We start from the raw sequence: 21,685 nt of genomic DNA on the forward strand, positions 1-21,685 counted from the left end.
ACGTAACCACTGAAGGGTTCATCCAGTTCATCTCTGATGACACTGATTTTAACATCTGATCGTTTGATGAGTCGAATTCTTTCGATTCCGTGGGAGGAATCATGCCAGTCATTCCCTACACAGCTATGGAGTTCGACAATATCATTGATCAGGAAAGAAGACGTCAGCTTCCGAATTTTTGTCTACAGTTAGGGTACCTCAGCTGATCACCTATCAAAAAGCAAATGATATTAGCTTAAACAGTGTTGTGAGATCTCAATTTCGATGACCCTAAGTGATTAAAGGTATCGCTCTCTGGATACGAGATTCTGTGGCTTTATGGAAAGTAGAAGAAATTCATTAATTTGTCAAAGTAGAATGGATTCATGGAAGAAGCCACAGATCACCTACAGTTGATTCATTCGAAAATGATGTGCCTCCCATTTTTAAATTATCCTCTAACTTTGTACGAGACAATATACCGTATACATCTCTTCTAATAGTATTGAGAGACTGTATAAAACATGGTAAAAGTTGGTGTTTTGTTGTTTTCGATCAGCCACATTATCTGATGACGATAGATATTGTAGGAAATGAAGGCAGTGATTTAAAACATGTCATTGTATGATTAGGTGGTTTTCACGTTCTGATGTCCATCTAGGGGTGCATCGGTATAATAATGGCATTAATTGCCTTGAGAGACTTACTTTCCACAATTTTTCTGAAAACACGTTGGATAATGTTTTGAGGGGGCATGCACACACTCGACCAGTAAGAGCTTATCCACTGATTCAAATGGTATTGTCATATTACATCCTTCTAGTATTTAAATGATGTTTCTTTAAATATTGTAATGCCCACTTTTTTGTTCATTTGTACAAATTTTTATATTCCCATTCACTTGGTTTTCGTTTTAGCAACCCACTGGTACCGTTTAAGGCATGCATAAAATTGAATAAAAATACACATCAATAAAAATGTATGTGAAGGAAGAAAATTAAGAAAATATCCAGAGAAATCACATGTCTTCACACTGGGAATTTCATTTCACTGAACAACTTCGACTTGAAAATAAATAAATAAATAAATAAATAAATAAATTGAAATACTTTGGCTTTCAAGTGTATGAACGCTTAATAGTGCCTAAAACTGCAAAACTAGATTCTTTTGCTACATGAAACTTCATGCTCTACGACTTTGATAACTTGACATTTTTCATCTGGAGTAGCCGCTTTTGAGTTACAGGCATTGGAGCTGACTTTTTGACCAAGTTGGTAAACTTGGACAGCTGACTGTGGCCAAACGTCTGCACCGATTTTGGAATTTAAGTAGGTCATTCGACGCAAAATTTAACGCTCTTTCATTTTGTTAATAGTAAGATTTTCAGCAGGATGCTCAATTTCCGAATCATAGGCAAAACCCTGAAAAAATTTCAAAAATTTCTTCGTTTTTTGGCCACAAAATGTTGTCCCGAGAGTTTTGAATGTCAAAAACTTGAAGTCAACATACTCTCAACCATATGCACAAGATAAAAAGAACTTCTACCTAGTATTTTGCAAGCAAAAAATACACCATCACGGGGCTAAATGGGTTTGTTGAGCTTTGTTAAAAAGGTCTTCAGCTGCAGCCAGCAGACAACGGAGAACGAAATTGTAGCTGCCTGGCAGGTTGGAAGAGAAGGGCGGCAGGCCACGCGCAAGCAAGGACGCGCGTGTTGGCCACGCCGCTGTTTGAGTGAGGAGCATTGCTGGCCGCTGGATGTGGAAAGTGGAGGGGCGGAGGGCAGGGACTGAATACACACGTGGGAGCCGGAGCCGGAGCAAGCGCAACAAGGCGCGCGGTGCGTGCGCGTCGTGTGCTGCCAGAGTGCGTGCCCGCGGCCTCTGGGTGGGTGGAAGGGGAGGGAGAGGGGGAGGTCTGTCGGCCTCACGCACGCCGGCGGAATAGGAGCGCCCTTGTCGTGTGCACGAGGAATCCCGTGTAGGGGCGACGCGCTGCCGTTCGCGTGTGCGTAAACGCGCCACAAGGGGCTGGAAAAGGGGGGGGGGGGGGGGGAGGAGCGCGGGCACAGGTGGCAGTGTGTGTGGGAACGCGGCGAGCGGCGACTTTCCCACGGCGGCGGCGGCGGCTCTTCCTGGCCTGTGGCTGCACGCCACACCTGGCCGGGGGGCGGGGACGCCGCCTAGCCGCTGCCGTGCAGTGCTGCCCGCCGCGGGCCGACACAGACGCCGGCGGCCGCCCGAGCAGTCAGCACGCCTGCGCTGCCCGCACAGTAGCCGCCATGAGGCCCGACGCCAGCCAAGCCTTCCTGGTCGTGCCCGCAGCCGCCGCCGCCGCGGCGCAGCACCAGCACGGCATGCTGCACCACGCCGCTGCCTCGCCACCCACCTCCGACTACGAGGAGCAGCCCATCTCCAGGACTTACCAGTACAGAAAGGTCAGTGCCAACACCTCTCTGTTGACATGTTCGCCTTCCGTAATGAACTGCGATTCATTAGATATCATATTACAGCTTACGACAATTTTATCTTTATTCTAACATTACTGCGCGTTTCGGTGGTTATGACACCATCAACAGGTAGATTAAGATCTATTTAGATCTGCGAATTTGCCTGTGACATACGTCTCAGTCTTCCGTAATGAACTGCGATTCATTAGATATCATATCACAGCTTACGACAATTTTATTTTTATTCTAACATTACTACGCGTTTCGGTGGTTATGACATTATCATCAGGTAGATTAAGATTTATTTAGATCTACGAATTTGCCTTTGACATGTCTCAGTCAACAAAATTCTTCTGGGTATGTGACAGCTGTCCATTATAATTATCCGAGCTGTTATGCCGTGGTCGGTTGATGAATTTTGTCTCAACCGACCACGGCATAACAGCACGCATAATTATAATGGACATGATATTTCCGGCCGTGAAAGTCTATATTTTAGTATCAGTAACTCCAGCTGCCTATCAGTGGTGTATACATTTACCACTGTCACCTTATAGCACGACCATCGAAACGCTTGGTGCCGTTAGAAATAAAGTAAAGTTGAGTTAGGGTGTGTACTGACGATTTTTTTGCACGCTGTTGACAGTGTTTTTAAATCAGGGGTGTCCACCATTTTAGCTTACCTGGCTCACAATGGAATAAGGCGAGTACTTTTGGCCCGGACTTACCACTAGCAATAACCGCTGAGGGAAATAAAAGATCGACCAATGAGAGAAAAGCATCGTGTGGCGCTAGTTACAAATAGAAAATATTCGATTGATCATAACTTCACATCAACGGAATATTATGGAATTTTTTAATTACATATCGTATGATGCTCACTTCTGCTTGGGCAGCATACGGCCCCCGGGCCGCGGATTTTACACCACTGGTTTAAATACAGGGTTACTCCGAACTCCAACAACCTAATCTCGTGACGGTAGTGTCCCATAGCTCGTAATTATTTCAAAAACGTCATGTTTCAACAGGTAAAATCTGCTAATAAATAATGATACGTCTTTACTTCGACTTGATACAGAAATCAGCTGTGCAGTCGCCAGTATGTCGACTGTTTCCACACGAAAAAGTTAAAGCTGAGTGTAATAAGTATCTATAGACGTTGATTAACAGCTGGCGTAACATGATTTATGTGTTATGTGTTGCCACAGTTTTGATATTGTTGTGTAAGCTGTTAAAAATAATTTTAAGTGAAATACCTGGATATGATCTGTGGGTCACATTGTAAATCAATAATTAGGAATCATCAGCTTTTGGCGATTGAAATACGACTTTTCTTTATTTAAAAAAATGTCAGTTGTTCGGAGATATGTTTCTTGTATTTTGGTATAAGTAAGCCGTAGTCTCCAGTGGCTCGTTCAGAGTAACTGCATTTCGTTTTAAGTTATACGTAAAACATTGTCTTTGCAGCTTTAAAAAAAGGCTGAAGTTTCCACTAGTAGTTACGTTCAATGAGTATCTTCATGTCAGTCGTATGTATGATCGTACTGAGTGCTTTGATATGCATCAGAACCACTTCAGAGCATGTGGTTTTGCGCCAACGCTCTTGATAGATTGATAATTACTGTCACGCTCGAGCACATGACACCGTATAAAAAGACAATATTAGAAAATAACTACCGAAACGTTGCCATAGTAGGAAATCTACATAAATTTGTTTTTGTTATAAGGTCAAATTAATAAAGACATACGCAGTGATAATTCTACACAGTTTGATGGTACTCTGTGTGGAAATATAGTGGAACAACTAGTAACAACTAAATTCATGACTGTTTACAATTACATATTGCTCGACGCCATTGTCGGTTTCAACCAGAATATTCATCATCGGGAGGCTTCAGTATGTTAATAAGACGAGTTGCTGATCATGTGTCTAATGTTTTTAATTACTATGGTACTGTGTAAATCCTGAAATTCCTGGGCATGGAACCAGAATGATCTTAGAGTTTAACAATGCGTTTCAACATGACCTGACTGTTTAAGAGTAGCTCCTTTAAAGCCTATTCGTATTATACTGTTGATTTCAGTACACCCACTATTGCAGTGATATTTGGGAAGGACCACAAATGTGTGAACATAAAGTTTTTTTACAGTTAAAAGTTGATAATCAACGATAGCACATTCTCGTCACAATTATCGATATGTGAGCGTCTAATATAAATCGTTAGATACAAACAGCAGCTCACTCCGCACTTCGGCGAAAAGTGCGTTGCAAACGCGTTTAATAGTGGAAGTCTTGAATACAAGAAAAAATTCTGGAAAAGTCATTGCACATTTACAATTAATATAGAACGCTATTTTGAGCATAGTCGATCGATAATACCATTTGATAGTGTTTTATTTTGTTGTGTTAAGTTACCCAGAAAGACCACTATGACCACCAAGATATAAATTTATCTATTGATTTATTTCTCTCCTTCAGAAAAATTGAATCTGTGTCTGAAGACAGGTATTTCATAACGAAATTAAGTCAGCAGTCAACCAATAGTATCTACTGTGTTTGTTTTAACGAAACGGCACTACACAGTTTACTAAGAATGACGTCAGTACTAAGCAACTGCGTGGAAGTGGTTACAGGCATGTTTACAGCAATGTAAACAACGAGGTGTTAAGACGACCTTAAAGGGTCGAAGCTGGTTAAAGGTAAATATTATAAATAATAAGACTGTTAAATAAATTTTCGCAAAACGGAAATGGTTTCCAGTTTGAATAGGTCATCGCCAGGAAATACTAAACGTTTTTCGTGGCTTCTAAATTGTGTTGCTGACATTGGGACCTGAGTATCGTATTGGCTGTGTTGTGTTTATGTGGCATGACTTTTAACTGTTATAATTATTTTTTTTTATCATATCTAATGCAAACATTTTAATATTTCTTTACTAGACCTAGTAAAAAAGTTGAATCTTTTGCTTTGTGATTAATAGTGCTGCTACATTTTTATTTACCGTGAAACTGGAACAACTATTTTATATTCTACGCTCTTTAACGGCATCTGACAGAAATTGCTGGGACAATTCCTATAATTTTCTGTTAAACCTTGCACAGAAATAGTGGCAAATTGGTAAATATCAAATTTAAAATTGCTAACAAAACGCAGATTCGACCTGATAGCTCGACATGCTCATTGTAAAGCAATGGGACCTTGGCCGTTTTTGCATTTTTTCTTTTTTTTGTGGGGGGGGGGGGGAACGTGTAAGGGGACACTTAATCACCATTTACCACCAGTTTACATCTTTTCAGCAACTTTCAATTATCGCTTAAGAAGTACTCTTACATAAAAGAAGTTCCATGAAGATATCGATGCATAAACAAGTTACCAGCATTAACCATACACCCAGTTCGAAGAAAATAGATACCAAAAGCCGTTTAATTTTATTTAATAATTGTATTACGCTTCCAGTTTCGGTGCCTCATTGACACCACGTACGTGCGCCTGTACATATCTACAAAATCATCAAGCTTACAAGAGAGATCTAATCTGTTATCCAACATCAATTGTCTGTATTTAAAATAAATGTAACATATGTATGGGTTAATAAAAGGTATAAAAAGCGGGATAAAAAAGACTGTAAAGTAAAACGCATGACACACAAACATTGGTCACGCAGTTGTCATGTACCCAGTCATTGTATTAATTAAAAAACCTTAAAAATACAATACTAAGGTAATATTACGAAATATAGTGAAACTTATGAAAGTTACTGTATTCTAATAACTAAAAAAGTTTTCATTGAGGTTATACTAAGTCATGTCGTAAAAGCATCAAATTATTCCATCCACACACTGCACTGTCACTTGAACAAGACAAGTATACATTATGTATACAGGATCGAAAGGCATGTGGCGTCAAGATAGGCGGTTGTAATTTGATTTCGCTTGAAACGGATCTTAAAGAAGACTGTAGGCATTTCTCGCATTGCCTTCATGTGTGCCGTGCCGGTAAAAATTCTGTGACACCAGAAGTATCCCATAAAGACTACGAAAATGTTGTTACAGAACACTAACACGTATTTCAGAAGTAATTTCTTAAATACTTGGACGTTTTCATTTTCGGTTTGTGTTTTACATGGAAAATGACGCGTTTCGGGAGTGTAATAAAAGTAACAGCTGTTAAATAACAATAATAAAAAGACGGTTTAGAAACCGGAAGCTATTGTTTCTCGAGGCATACGTGAGGGTATCGTTATCAGATGCCCCATGACGGTAGTGGTAAGATTGGAACAATTTCTTTAAAAAGCATATCCCACGTAACTAAACTTCCTGGAACGGTTATCTAGGTGGCAACGATTTTGAGCAGCGTATCTTCTACAAAAGCTGCTCTTGACTATAGGTCGTTAAATGCCAGAGCTTTGCCTTTCTTTTGGCGTCATACTTCGTAGTTGTCCAAGACTCCCGATCTTGCAGGCAGTCAGTTGTATACTTTTAGTTTCAAGTTTCGTTGCACGGTTCTGAATGCATACTCTTACTTGAAAAACTTTCTGATAATGTCAGCTATAATCACGTCATAGTCGTGTAGGTGAACAATGTGTTCTGAGAAGTGATTCTTGTTCTTAGTACACCCGAACTCTTAATTCACATCAACGAAATTTTTGTGTTCAAAATTTTAAAAACTCAGTGTTTAAACGATGAAAAGTGTATAAATGAGTGTAAAAGAGTTTAAGTTGTCGTCAATCCGAAGGTTGTTTTGAATACAACAGTGTTTTACTAAGCATAATGTCCGAAGGGACTTGAGCAGCCAATTATAGGGAAATCTGTAAGGTAACGAACGCTCCGAACCACTGAGAAACGCGACATGTTTCATATAATAAACATTGCTAGAGGTGAAAGAAATAAGTGACAGACAAATATTGTGTGACTGATTGAGGATCGAACTCGGGAGCTTTACCACTTTTATTATTTCGTTGTTATTTTCTTCTTCCCATATTAAACTTCGTCGGCGTCAGCTTCATCGGCTTTCTGTTTAACAAACCACTTCAATGCAGTTGCTATCGTTGTCCTCACTGGTTGTGCATTCATCTTCTTTGATAGAAACAAAAATCGGTATTTTTCTTTAGGCTGAAATCAGAGAAATGTTACGGGGGAAAAACAGACGTATAAATAAATTGTTGCCACAAGCACTCCTCCTCTGCATGGTTTCCCCTTGTCGGTGTAAACTTGCATCTTACTGGTCTCAGTAAAATATGCCGATTAAAATTAGTGAACATTGACAACATTTTATATACATCAACTAACATAAACGACTCTTCGTCTTTAGCACGCATCTGCCTGAAAGGAGAGCAAAACTTGCCTCCTCGTAAGTTGCAAGCATAAGAACGTAAAATCTCAAAATTTGCACAGCCGCACTAATTTTCATCATACCTCCGAGCCACCGAACCACATAAAAGACGAAAAAAAAACTGGAAGATATATCTTTTTGTTGGTTGACGCAATAACAAAATCTGACTTTACGTAGTAATCTTTGAAAAAATGAGAAAGTCTGAAACTTATCTGGTATATTTTCTTCTGGTACCATTCTCCCCTCTCCTGTTGGTTACTCAGATACTCCCACTGAAAACAAAATAAAATAAAATAGTTCAACTAGGAGAATTCTATACACCTTTAATTCTACAGTTAGCTAGCAGAAGCAAACCAAAGAAATCAAAGAAGATAATTCTTTCACTGCTTAATTTCACATAAATCTTTTTTTCACGAAATTTGCCAAAGGATCAGTTGAAGTCCACTTTCTTTCTATACCTGCCTAAGTTTCTTCATTTCTGGGCTCTCAGTAATGAGTAAAAAAATGTGCATGGTTTTAACATCACGGTAGAAATCCAAATATATACTTTTCAGATCCTCTGGGTTCTTATATTTACCATACCATTTGACTGGAGCTGTATATTGACCAGATACTGTCTAAAACACTGTGTGTAAGACTGCGCTTGCCTTGACACGCCAGAGTAGATATATTTTCTAATCCAGTTTATTCATTTACTCGTCTTGTGCTCCCTTACTGTCAGATGAAAAACACAAAAAGGATCACTTGCGTAGGTGAAAACGATTGCAGAGTAAAGTTTAGAGCTACTAGTCAGCCATTGGAGGTGAGGCATCCAAAATTAATGGTGATATATGGCGATGAATAATCAAGCTGAAACAATACTTTTCTTCCACCAGTGACAAAGAAACGTCACGAAACACGAGGAAAGTTGCATAGAGTTATGAAATATGTAGGCTTACAATAGGATAGCTTCTACAACATGTCGTATATGTTGTTCTCACGCTCATGGTACATTGACTTTATGAAAGTAAAAGTATTACAAAAGAATCTGCAATAACGCAGACGTTCTTGTGGAGCTAGCTGATCAAGCTGCTGTCTGAGATGGCCCAATTATGGTTAATATTGGACATTAAAATGTTTACTATTACACCTGAACAAGTGCTCATTCGATTACGATCTCTATATCCACGGATTGTTGAACAACAGGCTTCCATTCACACCACTAGAGTCAAAGAGGTGGCATCTACACGCACACCACATTAACACTTTTTGTAAGCTTACAGCAGTATGGGACTTAACTGCTGAGGTCATCAGTCCCCTAGAACTTAGAACTACTTAAACCTAACTAACCTAAGGACATCACACCCATCCACGCCTGAGGCAGGATTCAAACCTGCCACCGTAGCGGTCGCGTAGTTCCAGACCCGAGCGCCTAGAATCGCTCGGCCACTTCGGCCGGCAGCGTACAGCACATAGTAATATTTTGTAACATTACCTAATGCTGCATTTAAGTGCAGGTCACACTTGATCGTATCTAATCATTTTTGTTCAGCACGTTTACTGTAATGTCTATGGCCATCGAAAACTTAATACACTCAAGTAACCAACCCTTTCTTATATTGAAATTCTTGAGCATAAATATTGATCATTCCGTTGTAGCCTCAACTATCATATTCATGACATTTGTCAGAGCTACTTCGGATGATACTTACAGATATTTTGAAAACTCACTCCATCAATAATTTCTCATAACATCTTCTTATTACATCTTCGACGACTTCTCTCTTGAGAAAGAGAGAGACGGTAGTTTCATTCTTAATTGAAATTACCATAGAGGTAACCACTTCATCGGTATGTGATGGGCACGTGTTAGCTCTTTTCGGCAAAGTGTAGACCATAGTACTTGCTGTACTTAATATGTCATGCAAGTCTGAACTCAACAGTGCGGGGATCGGGAAGCTACATTATCAGCTTACCCACAGAAAACGTTAGATGCAGCAGTAAGCGCTATCTAGTATAAAGCTGACAGAAGACTGGTATAAAAAGGAAATAAAGAAAAACAAGGAATTCGAAATAATGCGTGGTACAATAAGCACAGGTGACGCATGGAAGATGTGGTTGTTATTATAGCACAGACATAAATATTTTTCTTCTTACCTTTTCGTGCGGTTATAGACGAAAAGTTGATTGTGCTCAACGGGCTTCCAGAAACTTCACAAAAAAATTAACTTCCAGATTTACTGCTGGCGGTCTTAAACGTATTAAGTTTACAGAACGACCAAGTAATTGACCTGGCGATTTTTTGGAGCTACTGGCTGCTCTTAAAAATGTCAAACTGTCTTCACAATTTTATGATCTGGATGTCCTCTTCTTTCAACAGAGGGAAAATTTAGGTGTTATTTTAAGAAATATACTTAAAAAAAAGTCTGCAACAACACCTGCAGATGAATAGCTGTTACCTCTTAAACTTTTCGCAGTAATTTTTTCCGCTGTGAAGACAGAAATTACGCCATCCCATAAACACTTTGACAGCTTAATGCCTGCCCCGCAGAATCCGCTTCCCGAGAAGACTTCCAAAGGAATGGTAAACATACAAAGATATTAGCACGTTCCTCATATACATTGTACATACGTCTTTATTTCGGTGTAAAACGTAGAATAGGTTGGATTGAAGGTAGTATTTAAGGTATTAGCCGACAATCTGGAAAACTGAAATTCTCTCACTGTAAAACAACTTATTCGTGTAAAGCGTGACATGTGATTACAGCTCGACGCCAAAATGTTTGTGCCCAACGACCTGTTGATGGAGATATTATTCCGGGGTACAACCGCATTTTACGTTACTGAGTATCACGTAAAAGCGATTTATGTGACATTTCCCTGTTTACCCCTATGATAGGCGCTAAATGGGAAATGTTTTGTAATAACACAGCACTTGGTCCGATTGTAATACTTTCTCATTTCATTTGCCATGTGTAAGTGGAGATGACGTTACAGGACGCTAGTGAGGTGGGAAAAAAATAAACAAAAAGAAAAAAAAAAGACGAGATACAAGCTGACGTGGCTAAGGGACATTCAAATAATGGACCTATTTCTATCATACATATTCCTCTCACAGTATTCCGACTACTCTTCAGGGTGAGGGGCAAGCATTAACTTACAATCGAACTTTTGACTGAAATAATGAGAAATTGTTAGTAATCTGTACACGACTAGACGAAAACACTTATTTGACGAAAAATATATTATTTCTTGCAACTGAGCTGGAATGACAATTTCATGCTTCTGAATAACGTCTTATTGCTGGCATAGTCGTCTTCATCAGGTACTGCAAGCGAACATTTCCACGATATCTTGTGATGTTAATTACGATTAGTTTAAACTGTTACCCTTGTGAGAAACAATTCTCGAAATGTCACCATCCAGACAACTTCGTTTCTAACGGATTTTGCGCTGTTTTTCTCTTACTTCCAAGGCCTCACACTGCTTTTGCTAGCTATTCATTGTAAATGTACAGTCTGTGAGGAGGTTCCTCTGAATATCTCCAAGCAGGATGTCACCCTACCCGCTAACAGAAAAGAAACGTTTCATGAAACAAAACCTGTCATATCATCAACACAATAACATCAGGATACCTCCTGCGGATAAATTTTGTATTGTATTCGCTTCTCAATTCGAAGGTAATTGGCAGTTATGTTAGTAGCCCAGAAAACCTACAGTGATGCTTGGCGTACTGTATAAGGACATCACCACACTACAAAAATCTAAAGAAATTCCCTATGTCCTGATTCAGTTGTACTTTCAGCGCTGTTTCCCACAGGCCATGGCATAAGCAGTAACAGCGCGGCATGAAGCTTTGCATGGCACTTCCTGATGTTCTTTATCGTGTCATCCAAAACAACGAACAACAATGGCAAAGAATGACTTTTGCCAAATCACACATAGCTTTTCAGTACCTATACAGCATCTGAGTCTTCCCGATCAATTCTTCAGACACGCTTCTATTTCTCAGGCACTTCCAGGTCTTTCCTCTTTTTACCCTGCAATAAGCCTTGTCAATACCAAAGAACAGTCCGATTAGACAGTCAACTTTCTCCCAGTATCTCTCACCAACAGATGGGCACAAGATTTTTTTTGCTGACTTGCTGACCTTTTTGGCCTGATTTTATATTGTTCCTTTTCTAATTGTGGCTCCAATTTTCACAGAATGTTGAAACGGGAACAGTTGTTGAATCAGTATTATTTTATTATTTACAACCGGTTTCGGAATGATAGAATTTCATCTTATGGCATACAATATAGATTAAAGGAAGTAAGACTGCCACTCTATTTCATCAGTGGAATGTAAGTTCCGAGTTCCACTTCATACAAAAGGGAACACAGGAAAGCGATAGCAACTATCCTGTTGTTCGTCTAGCTATAGTAATAGGTCCTGTTCCCTACTTTATGACGTGGAACTCGTGACATCTCTCTCTACCATATTGCCTCTTTTTATTTTTATTGGAACCTCTGGTCTCTCCTTCTAGCCCAGCCTGCCTCTCTCCAAAGATGATGTTTTCTGTGTAGATCCTCAAACTCTTTTACGCACTGTGAAGGCGTGAAGTGTAGCACTCCTCTGCAACTTAACGTAACCATTATGGTTCCACTTCGAAACAAAAGGAAACAACTCATTTTCCAAACACATACATGATACCCTTTCCGAAAACAAAAAATACGTTTCTCTTTCAAAGCTAATAAAACTCCTCTTCAAACAGTAAATAAGTTTCCTCCTCGAAAATAAATGTTTCCTTTTCGGAAATGAATGTGGTTTCTCCTTCTAGCACAAAATTGCTCCTCTTCTAAAACAAACTGGACTTTTTATCTTTGTTAAAAAAATGTTGAAATGTGTGTGAAATCTTATGGGACTTAACTGCTATGGTCATCAGTCCCTAAGCTTACACACTACTTAACCTTAATTATCCTAGGGACAAAATGGCTCAAATGGCTCTGAGCACTATGGGACTTAACATCTGAGGTCATCAGTTCCCTAGAACTTAGAACTACTTAAACCTAACTAACCTAAGGACATCACACACGTCCATGCCCGAAGCAGGATTCGAACCTGCGACCGTAGCGGTCACGCTGTTCCCGAGTGAAGCGCCTAGAACCTCACGGCCACACCGGCCGGCTGTCCTAAGGACAAACAGACACACCCACGCCCGAGGGAGGACTCGACCCTCCGCCGTTTATCTTTGTCTAAAATAATCAATACTGATTTTTCAGTTATAGGAAATGCAAACGCCTTATAATGTTACTCGTATTATGAAATAAAAACCATGTAATTCCGCCATGATTGTTTGTCGATATGTATCTGCTACTTTTATAATATATTCGATACATGTATCCTTCATATATTTTACTACTGCCTTTCTACTGATTTCCACTACTGTCAACAGTAGACATGTGCCACTGTTGTATATGCACGATGTGTTGGCTAACAAACATTGTCGTTTCGCCTTTGCAGGTGATGAAGCCGATGCTGGAGCGAAAGAGGCGCGCTCGCATCAACAGGTGCCTAGACGAGCTGAAGGAGCTGATGGTGGTGGCCCTGCAGGCGGAGGGCGAGAACGTGAGCAAGCTGGAGAAGGCGGACATCCTGGAGCTGACGGTGCGCCACCTGCACAAGCTGCGCCGCCACCACGCCCTCGCGCTCACACCGGAGCTCGCCTACGCCGACAGGTTCCGCGCCGGTTTTACGCGCTGCGCAGCCGAGGTGTCGCAGTACCTGGCGGGGGCGGCGACGGCGGCGGAGACGGAGGGGTCGGGGTCGGCGCCGGGGGCGGGAGAGACGGGCGCCGCGCTGCTGCGCCACCTGGCCGCGTGTGTGCGCCACCTGGAGCAGCGCGGGGGTGGCGGCTCTCCGCCCCCGCCTCTGCCGGTACACCAGCCCGCCAACACACCGCCTCCATCGCCTCCACCCCCACCACCGGTGACTCAACAGCACCACCACCAGCAGCAGCCGTCTCCTGTCGAGACTCCGGTATTAACCGCCAGGACCACTTCAGTTCCACTGACGCATGACAAACTGGAGAGTATGGACATAACAGAAGAAGAGGTGGAAGACGCACAGGCATCGTCTGTTTGGAGGCCGTGGTGAGCCAGCACAGAAACTGGTTTAGTGGCGCTAGTTGCATATACCAATGGTCTTTCCACGTGACAGAATGTTGTTCAACATTGAACAAGTTTAGAACTAAAAATTACTTAGCTTATACAAATTGACTGAGTAAGTCTTTTTATTTTGATTTATCCATTACAGTATCAAACAAATACAGAGACGAGACTGGAAATTAAAATTCGTACCATCTGGTAGTCTCCACCGTTTGCTGGGTTCTTGTCTGACATAGGACGGTGTACCTATACCGCTTTCGGGTGTTTCTGAAGCCATTTGACTATGTACATGCCCTGTCAGGCAGTGGGGAGTATCCCTGATGACGTACCACATGTCCTGGAATTACACGCCCGTCATCAGCGTGAGGTCATGCTGTTTACATACATGGCTTTAAACGTTGCACAAGACGGATGTAACTCATAGTCAATATGAGCATGAATTCATAAAGTAATGACTGCACCTGTCATGTATGCATATCAGAAAGTGTACGTCTCATGTAGAATTTAAAAAACTTCTTCTGTTCTGTTTGGTCCAGATGTTCATCCCATAAGAACACATCACTCTCTTTTACGATAATTGTAAAAACTTGGGCAGAGATTTTTGAGGTAATGTCCAGCAGTGGGATTAATATGAAGAAATGGTATATAGCTGCATATACATCTGTATTTCACAAGCCCCCTTATCGTACGTGGCGGAGGGTGCTTTGTGTCCTTACCCTCCATCTTTCCACTTCCAGTAACGAACGGCACGTGGGAAGAGAGAGTTCGTAAGAGCTGGAATCTCCCTGTTCTTGCTCAGGAGGAAGTAATATATTGATTGACTTTTCTTTGGACGTCCACACTCAGAATTTTAACAGTAAAACAGACTTGATGCACAATGATTCCCTTGTAGCGTCTTCCACTGTACTTGGATGAGCTTCTCTGTGACACGAGGTTATCAAACGAATCTTTGACAAAACTAGATTTTCTTCTTCATATCTCCTTTATTTCCTCTGTTCCTGAGATGCCCAAACAACTCAGTAGATTCAAAATCTTAAACATGACTGGAGATAAGCAGCTATATAGAAATGAAGAGGTTGAAAAAAATCAGCCAGCCAGTTGCAAAATAAAAGTTTACTAGCCCTTGATCTAGGTTTCGGTATTTCTAAACGTATTGTCTTCAGAGGGAGTAGGTCTTGTTACATAGTCTAATGTACCGCCATGTGATATAACGAGTCCCACTCCCTCTGAAAAAGATATTTTTAGAAATGTCTAAACCTAGGTCAAGGGATAATAAAACTTTGTTTTGCAATTGGTTGCCTCATTATTTTCAAATGACTTAGTAGATCTGTGTGAATGAGCTGTGTTATCAGCATTTAGTACTTAGAATGATACAAGAGATGAAAAGAGAAAAATAGATTTGAGGTACATGCAATACAGTTATCCCAGCAAGGGTTGAGCAGTAATATATGACTGGCAGAGTAACACACTTTGTCAGAAAGTTTTGAGAGGTTTATATATTTTTGTAAGACTGTTGTTTACATTACAAACATGGATACACACTTTTCATTCAAAATTCAAGATTATTCAGTCATAAAAGTGTAAGCTTCATGCTACAGATTTGCCGTCCATACTATTCATCTGTAAAATACCACTCTTATAATCCTACAGCTTCACATCATGTTCAAGCCACATTCGCAGGTCTTTGTTTAGCATTTCAGTGACTTATGGTGCTATGTCATCTGTTTCTGTTATGCAATTTTCCGAAAATACAAGACCTAAGGTATTCCATGTACTTCTGATCAAAATTGTTCATATTACTGAATAAGTATTTTAAAATGTGTCATATCAGTGTATACTTTTAAATGTTATAATCTGACTATTTTTGTATTTTACCAAACGTTAGTGAAATAATGTGCATCTCCTGTCAAAGACATGATTCACTCTGGATTCATACTGCTCCTGCCACATAGAGTAACAGTGATGCCACTGCCTTGTTGTCTCGTGTGTGGACTGTATAGAGTGTTACTGTTATTTGAAGCAGCTGTATATTGGCTTATGAGGTATTATTGGTTGTAGCTTTAAACATATTCATTGTTAAATTTAATTATCAGTTAGGAGCCTTACAGGCTATTTCAATTTTAGTTCATTGTTAAGAGTATATTCTGTAATAGTTTAATATTATGCCACACCAATGTTTTTTAGGAATCCTATTTATTTATTAGACCCTACCAGTAAGGTTACTGCACATTTATTAGAGTTAAGCTTGAATATTGAGGTATTACTATATTTTTAAATGTTTCCCAAAAGAAATATGCCCAATAAGAGCAATATTTTTAATGACATCACCAGCAACACTATATTTCAAAACGTTATTTTATGCATAATGAAAGGATCCTTTACTCAAAAACTCAAATATTTGCTCTTCACTGACCTACATTAAAAATGTTCTAGAAATCTTGTACATGTAATATCTTAACAAGCTGATAGTTTAGGAATTATATCACCTACCTTATGCTGTTAGCAAATTCTATATGAAATTTTTTGCTGTCGAGTTAAAAGTGGAAATGACCATAATTTTAGATATTTTCAGGCAGTGTTAGATTTATATATGTATAATATACTGAACTGATTTTTCAGTCCATAATTTTATTCCTGTTATACAGTAACATTAGTTTCAAATGACAGCACCAGTTATAAAATATCAACTTTACTGCAAAGACAATATTATCTTTTATTTTACAATGGCTATAGTGAAGTAAGTTGAAGACTGTACTTTATTGCATACTTTTAATCAATGTGGTAATGCAAATATATGCAGTGTACTTAAAACCTACCATGGTATTCGTGAAAAGACTGTGATATCTCCCAAGTACCTGAAAGTTAACTCTGTACTGTATTAGTTCACTTGTAAGTACTCAGAGAATTATGTTTGTAGCAAGAGTGTTTCACCTAAATGTATAACACAAATAAAATATGATAGTAAATTCTGTGTTTTATTGGCAGCCACATAAAAATCTTTTAAGTAGTATTTATTAAAGTTTATGAGAACTCCTGGACATATGAGGGAAGTGTTACATTGGAGACATACTAGATGATGCAAAAGAAGACTTCTTGTAATTAGATACTACACAATTATAAATATAAAATTTCAGTTGTAATGCATTGTGAAAAAAATTACTTTTTCCTTAACTTACAGTATTAAAGCTATGTACATTTTGATCTTCTGCAACTATTGTCATCTTTGTGCCTGTAGCCTGGAGTTTCACTAAAACTGGAGGTCTACAGTCTTGAGTGATTCTCAGTTCTAAGTTCTTTTTTGAAGTTCTTTTATTTTGTCCACAGATTTCACAATAGCTCGTATTCAGATTCAATTTATTGCTGTGATAATGTTACAATATTTGTTTATCAAACAGGTGAGTACTTGTTCAACGAAAGCCTTATTAATAAATAAAAATGAGTAAGTATGGAAGAATTTTGTTTACAATGCTCTTGTCACATACATGTCAAACCAAAAGGCTGTCATACCATTTTAGTCTTCAGTCAAGGCTAACAATATTCTACAGATTTAATTTCACAACTGGTAAAATATATTGCAGTTACAGAGTGAGTGATGCATTTTAAGAGTAAATAATTTTAAGTCACATTACATTATGTTTGAATTTCTGTATCCAGAAATAGGAAATCTAATTTGTTAAACAGAAGGACTGACTGAGTAAATAAAATTGGCCAACAAGAAGAAGTCATAACAAGAAATATAATTCAGAACATAGACTTGCCACAAATTATCATTTCTGACTGTTCCTCCTGTTGTTCTCACAATTTTCACTGTGGAAACAACATTTAACGGGCTAGAGCGGTAGCAGTATTACTCATTTTATTCATGTGTACATTGCTCTTACAAGGATTTTGGACACGTCTTGGTATTACAACTAAAAAAAAACATAATTATTATAAATAGGCACATACATACTTGCAGCTATCGTTTGACAAGGATGAAACAGTACTTGGTCATGACCTTATAGGAAGAACCACCCAGCGTTTTCCTGGTGTAATTTAGGGAATGCATAGAAAATATAAATGAGGATGGCTGGATGAAGATTGGAGCCTCCACCTTCCCACATATAGGGCCACACTGTTTAAAACGGTTCTACCTCATTTGTTATGTCACTAGTGTACTATACTGTTTTACAAACAAGTTATTTAATAATGTAGGCACAGTTCATTTCCAGTCACTGCAAACACCATCCACATAATATTACACTACACTCACTGCTGAAATCAGGACCGTCCACAGGTACTAAAATGCCAAGAGCTGTAACGTAACTGGCGAAAGAGTTCAGTCACATGAACCTGCTATTTGGTAATGCTTTGTACCTGAATGTGGTGAGTTTACGTTTTCAGTTACAGACGTGAACAATTACACCATCTAAAAGATCAGAAACACTACAGCCATTATAAACTGTCAGGTTATCATTTGATAAGGCTTACAAGTGAAGAAGATATAGCTCAAACTAAAACTGGAACAAATCAATATGCCCATGAGACTTTAAGGCTGTGAGATGACACATGGATACAGGAAAGATTTGGAAATTAAGCTTAGTAAATTCAGTCGGATATGTGGAACAGTTAACTGAACCTCTAAAAACAAAACTGGGATGGATATTCAAAGTAAGTTCTACAAAACTGTTCCAGTCCCCACACTGCTCTATGGAAGCGAGACATGGGTAATTACCAAAAATCAAGAAAGCAGTATTCAGGCTTAAGATACAAAATTCCTGAAAAGAGTTAAAGGCTACACAATAAAAGAATAGGCCAAGGAATCAAAATATTAGAGAAGGAAAAGAATTAAAAATTGTTAGTCTAAGTAATATAATTTGAGATTAAAAAGAAGAAGAAGGATGAGGAGAAGAAAGAAGAAACACTGACACCTGCAACTTCAGAGTTTTATTTTATTTGGAAATATTGCAGGTATATGTATAGTGAGGGAAAAAATTACAGTACCAAGATGTGTGACATGAACGAAAGTTTGTGGACGTCTGAAAGACGACATCCATTCAGACTTCAATTGTGTGTGATATCTTATGGGACTTAACTGCTAAGGTCATCAGTCCCTAAGCTTACACACTACTTAACCTAAATTATCTTTAGAACAAACACATACACCCATGCCCAGAGGGAGGACTCGAACCTCCGCCGGAACCAGCATCACAGTCCATGACTGCAGCGCCTGAGACCGCTCGGCTAATCCCGCGCGGCATTCAGATTTCACGCCAGTTGCTGAAGAGTGGCGCTATTACGCCACTGTAAGAAAGCGTATGAGCTTTGCTTTAAATCTACGCTGTAACGGTCGTGAGCGTTAGCTGTCTTTGCGATTGGACGTGATGAGTTGACGTTGGAGAAGAACGCCTTTAAGGCGACATACATGCCAATGGAAGGAGGTCGTGTAGTATCGCTACAAGAAGCCGAATCATCCTTCTGCGATATTGCAGGAAGACTTGGCACAAATGTGACCATTGTACTTGATTGCTGGCAATAGTGGTCACGAGAACGTACGGCCGCAAGAGGACCGGGCTCCGGACGGCCACGTGGCACTACCGAGAAGGGAAACTATAGTACAAAATTGTTAAGGCTTTCGTGGCCACTTGTTGACAAACTGCCTATTGGCTTCTGTCTCGGGTTCTTCGGCCGACGTTCATTTAATGATTTTTCTGACGTTTCGCCAGCACGAGTGGCTGGCATTGTCAAAGCTTCACCCTCCATTGCCGGTGGTGAACTGGAGGCGAGCTCGCGGCCGCAGACTATATGTACCTGGCGTGCCAACGTCCGAGGGCTTCTCCGCGGTCATTTCCGGTGCGGTTCTCCTCTTGCTACCTGCAACGGTCGTTCCCTGCAGTACGGGCAGCCAGGATCCGTTTACCTTAAGGCTTTCCTCTTTCTTGTTGAAACTGTTCACGTGTTTTTGGATTTCTACAGCTTCTCTGAACAAGCGCGTGTGATAGTGCTTCTCTACAGGCAGAATTTCCGTGTCGGCGAATTTTATTACGTGGTCGGTCTCATTAAGTGCGTGCTCTGCCACGGCCGATTTCTCCACCTGCCCCAACCTGCAAAGTCGCTTTTGCTCTTTGATCCTGGTGTTAATTGATCGTCCAGTCATTCTGACATAAACTTTTCCGCATGTGCATGGTATACGGTATATTCCCGACATTGCAAGTGGGTCTCTTTTCTCTTCGCCGATCTAAGACACTCTTTGATCTTCCTTGTTCTGTTTGAAAATCGTCTTTACGCCGTGTTTGCGCAATATACGGCCGATTCTGTCCGTCACTCTGGGAATGTATGGCAGAAAGGCCGTACCCGACATTTCTTCCTCTGGTTCCTTACTTCGCCGAGTGTTTGGCCCTGTTACACTTCTAATGTAATTTTTGGAGTACCCATTGCTCCGCAGAACAGTTTCCAGGTGTAGCATTTCTCGCTTGAGGTGTTGAGGCTCACATATTCGTCCTGCTCTCGTTACGAGCGTACTAATCATGCCTCTTTTCTGGCTCGGGTGGTGGTTTGACAGATTGTGAAGGTATCGGTCCGTGTGTGTCGGTTTCCGATACACGCTGTGTCCCTTGTGACCAGCACATCTAGAAATGGCAGTTTCTTGTTCTTTTCTACTTCCATGGTAAATGTTATGTTGGCATGGAGGCTGTTCAAGTGTCTCAGGAATTCACCGAGCTGTTCTTCACCATGGCTCCACACCACGAAAGTATCATCGACGTACCTGTACCACACCTTAGGTTTGCAAGTCGCCGAGTCCAGTGCCTGTGCTTCGAATTGTTCCATGAAGAAGTTGGCCACCACTGGACTGAGAGGACTACCCATGGCGACATCTTCCAGTTGTTCGTAGAAATCGCCATTCCACGTGAAGTAGCTCGTGGTGAGACATGCATGGAAGAACTTTTTGATGTCTTGCGGGAACATGGAACCGATGTGCTCCAGAGCGTCACTGAGTGGCACTTTCGTAAATAACGAAACAACATCAAAACTGACCAGGATGTCGTTTGGCGCAAGTTTCAGTTTCTTCAGCTTCTCAATGAAATGTCCTGAGTCCTTAATGTATGTGTCGGTCTTCCCCACGTGTGGCTGGAGCAGAGAGGCCAAGTGTTTCGCCAGTTTATACGTTGGTGAGCCAGGAGCGCTAACGATCGGTCTCAGTGGAACGTTGTTCTTATGGATCTTGGGTAATCCATACAGCCGAGACGGTAGGGCTTCTGTGTTGCGCAGGTTTCTCTGTATGTCCGCCGGCAGAGAAGACTCCTTGATTAATCGATTCGTATTCCGCGTGATACGCTGCGTCGGACCTGCGCTCAGAAAAATCATTAGATGAACGTCGGCCGAAGAACCCGAGACAGAAGCCAATAGGCAGTTTGGAATCTATAGTGTTCGACTCATGGCTCTGGCGCATCGTGCTGCATCTGCAGCAACAATTTGAGCAGCAGTTGGCACCACAGTGACACAACGAACTATTACAAATCGGTTACTGCAAGGATAACTCCGAGCCAGACGCTCTGTAGCGTGAGTTCCATTGACCGCAAACCACTGCCATTCGGTACTTTACTGCTGTCAAGAGAGAGCTCATTGGAGGGAAGGATGGAAGTCTGTTGTGTTTTCTGATTAAAGCCGGTTCTACATCAGTGCCAGTGATGGCCTTGTGTTGATTAGAAGAAAAACAGTCGAGGACCTACAACCAACCCTCCTGCGTGCCAGATTCACTGGACCCACAGCTGAAGTTACGGTCGGGGGTGCGATTTTGCATGACAGGGGGAGCACTGTCG

General features: G+C 40.5%; 1 protein-coding gene across 1 annotated transcript; it reads left to right on the top strand.

The window, feature by feature from the left end:
* The first annotated feature begins 2,218 nt into the window (after window positions 1-2,218).
* LOC124776269 (enhancer of split mbeta protein-like) lies at window positions 2,219-16,852 on the top strand. The gene is made up of 2 exons (XM_047251169.1): window positions 2,219-2,416; window positions 13,243-16,852. Exons 1-2 carry the CDS (start codon window positions 2,261-2,263, stop codon window positions 13,873-13,875), a joined length of 789 nt encoding a protein of 262 aa, XP_047107125.1. The 5' UTR covers window positions 2,219-2,260; the 3' UTR covers window positions 13,876-16,852.
* The last annotated feature ends 4,833 nt before the right edge of the window (window positions 16,853-21,685 follow it).

This window comes from Schistocerca piceifrons, chromosome 2 (genome assembly GCF_021461385.2).
Source record: "Schistocerca piceifrons isolate TAMUIC-IGC-003096 chromosome 2, iqSchPice1.1, whole genome shotgun sequence".
Classification (NCBI taxonomy): Eukaryota; Metazoa; Arthropoda; class Insecta; order Orthoptera; family Acrididae; genus Schistocerca; species Schistocerca piceifrons.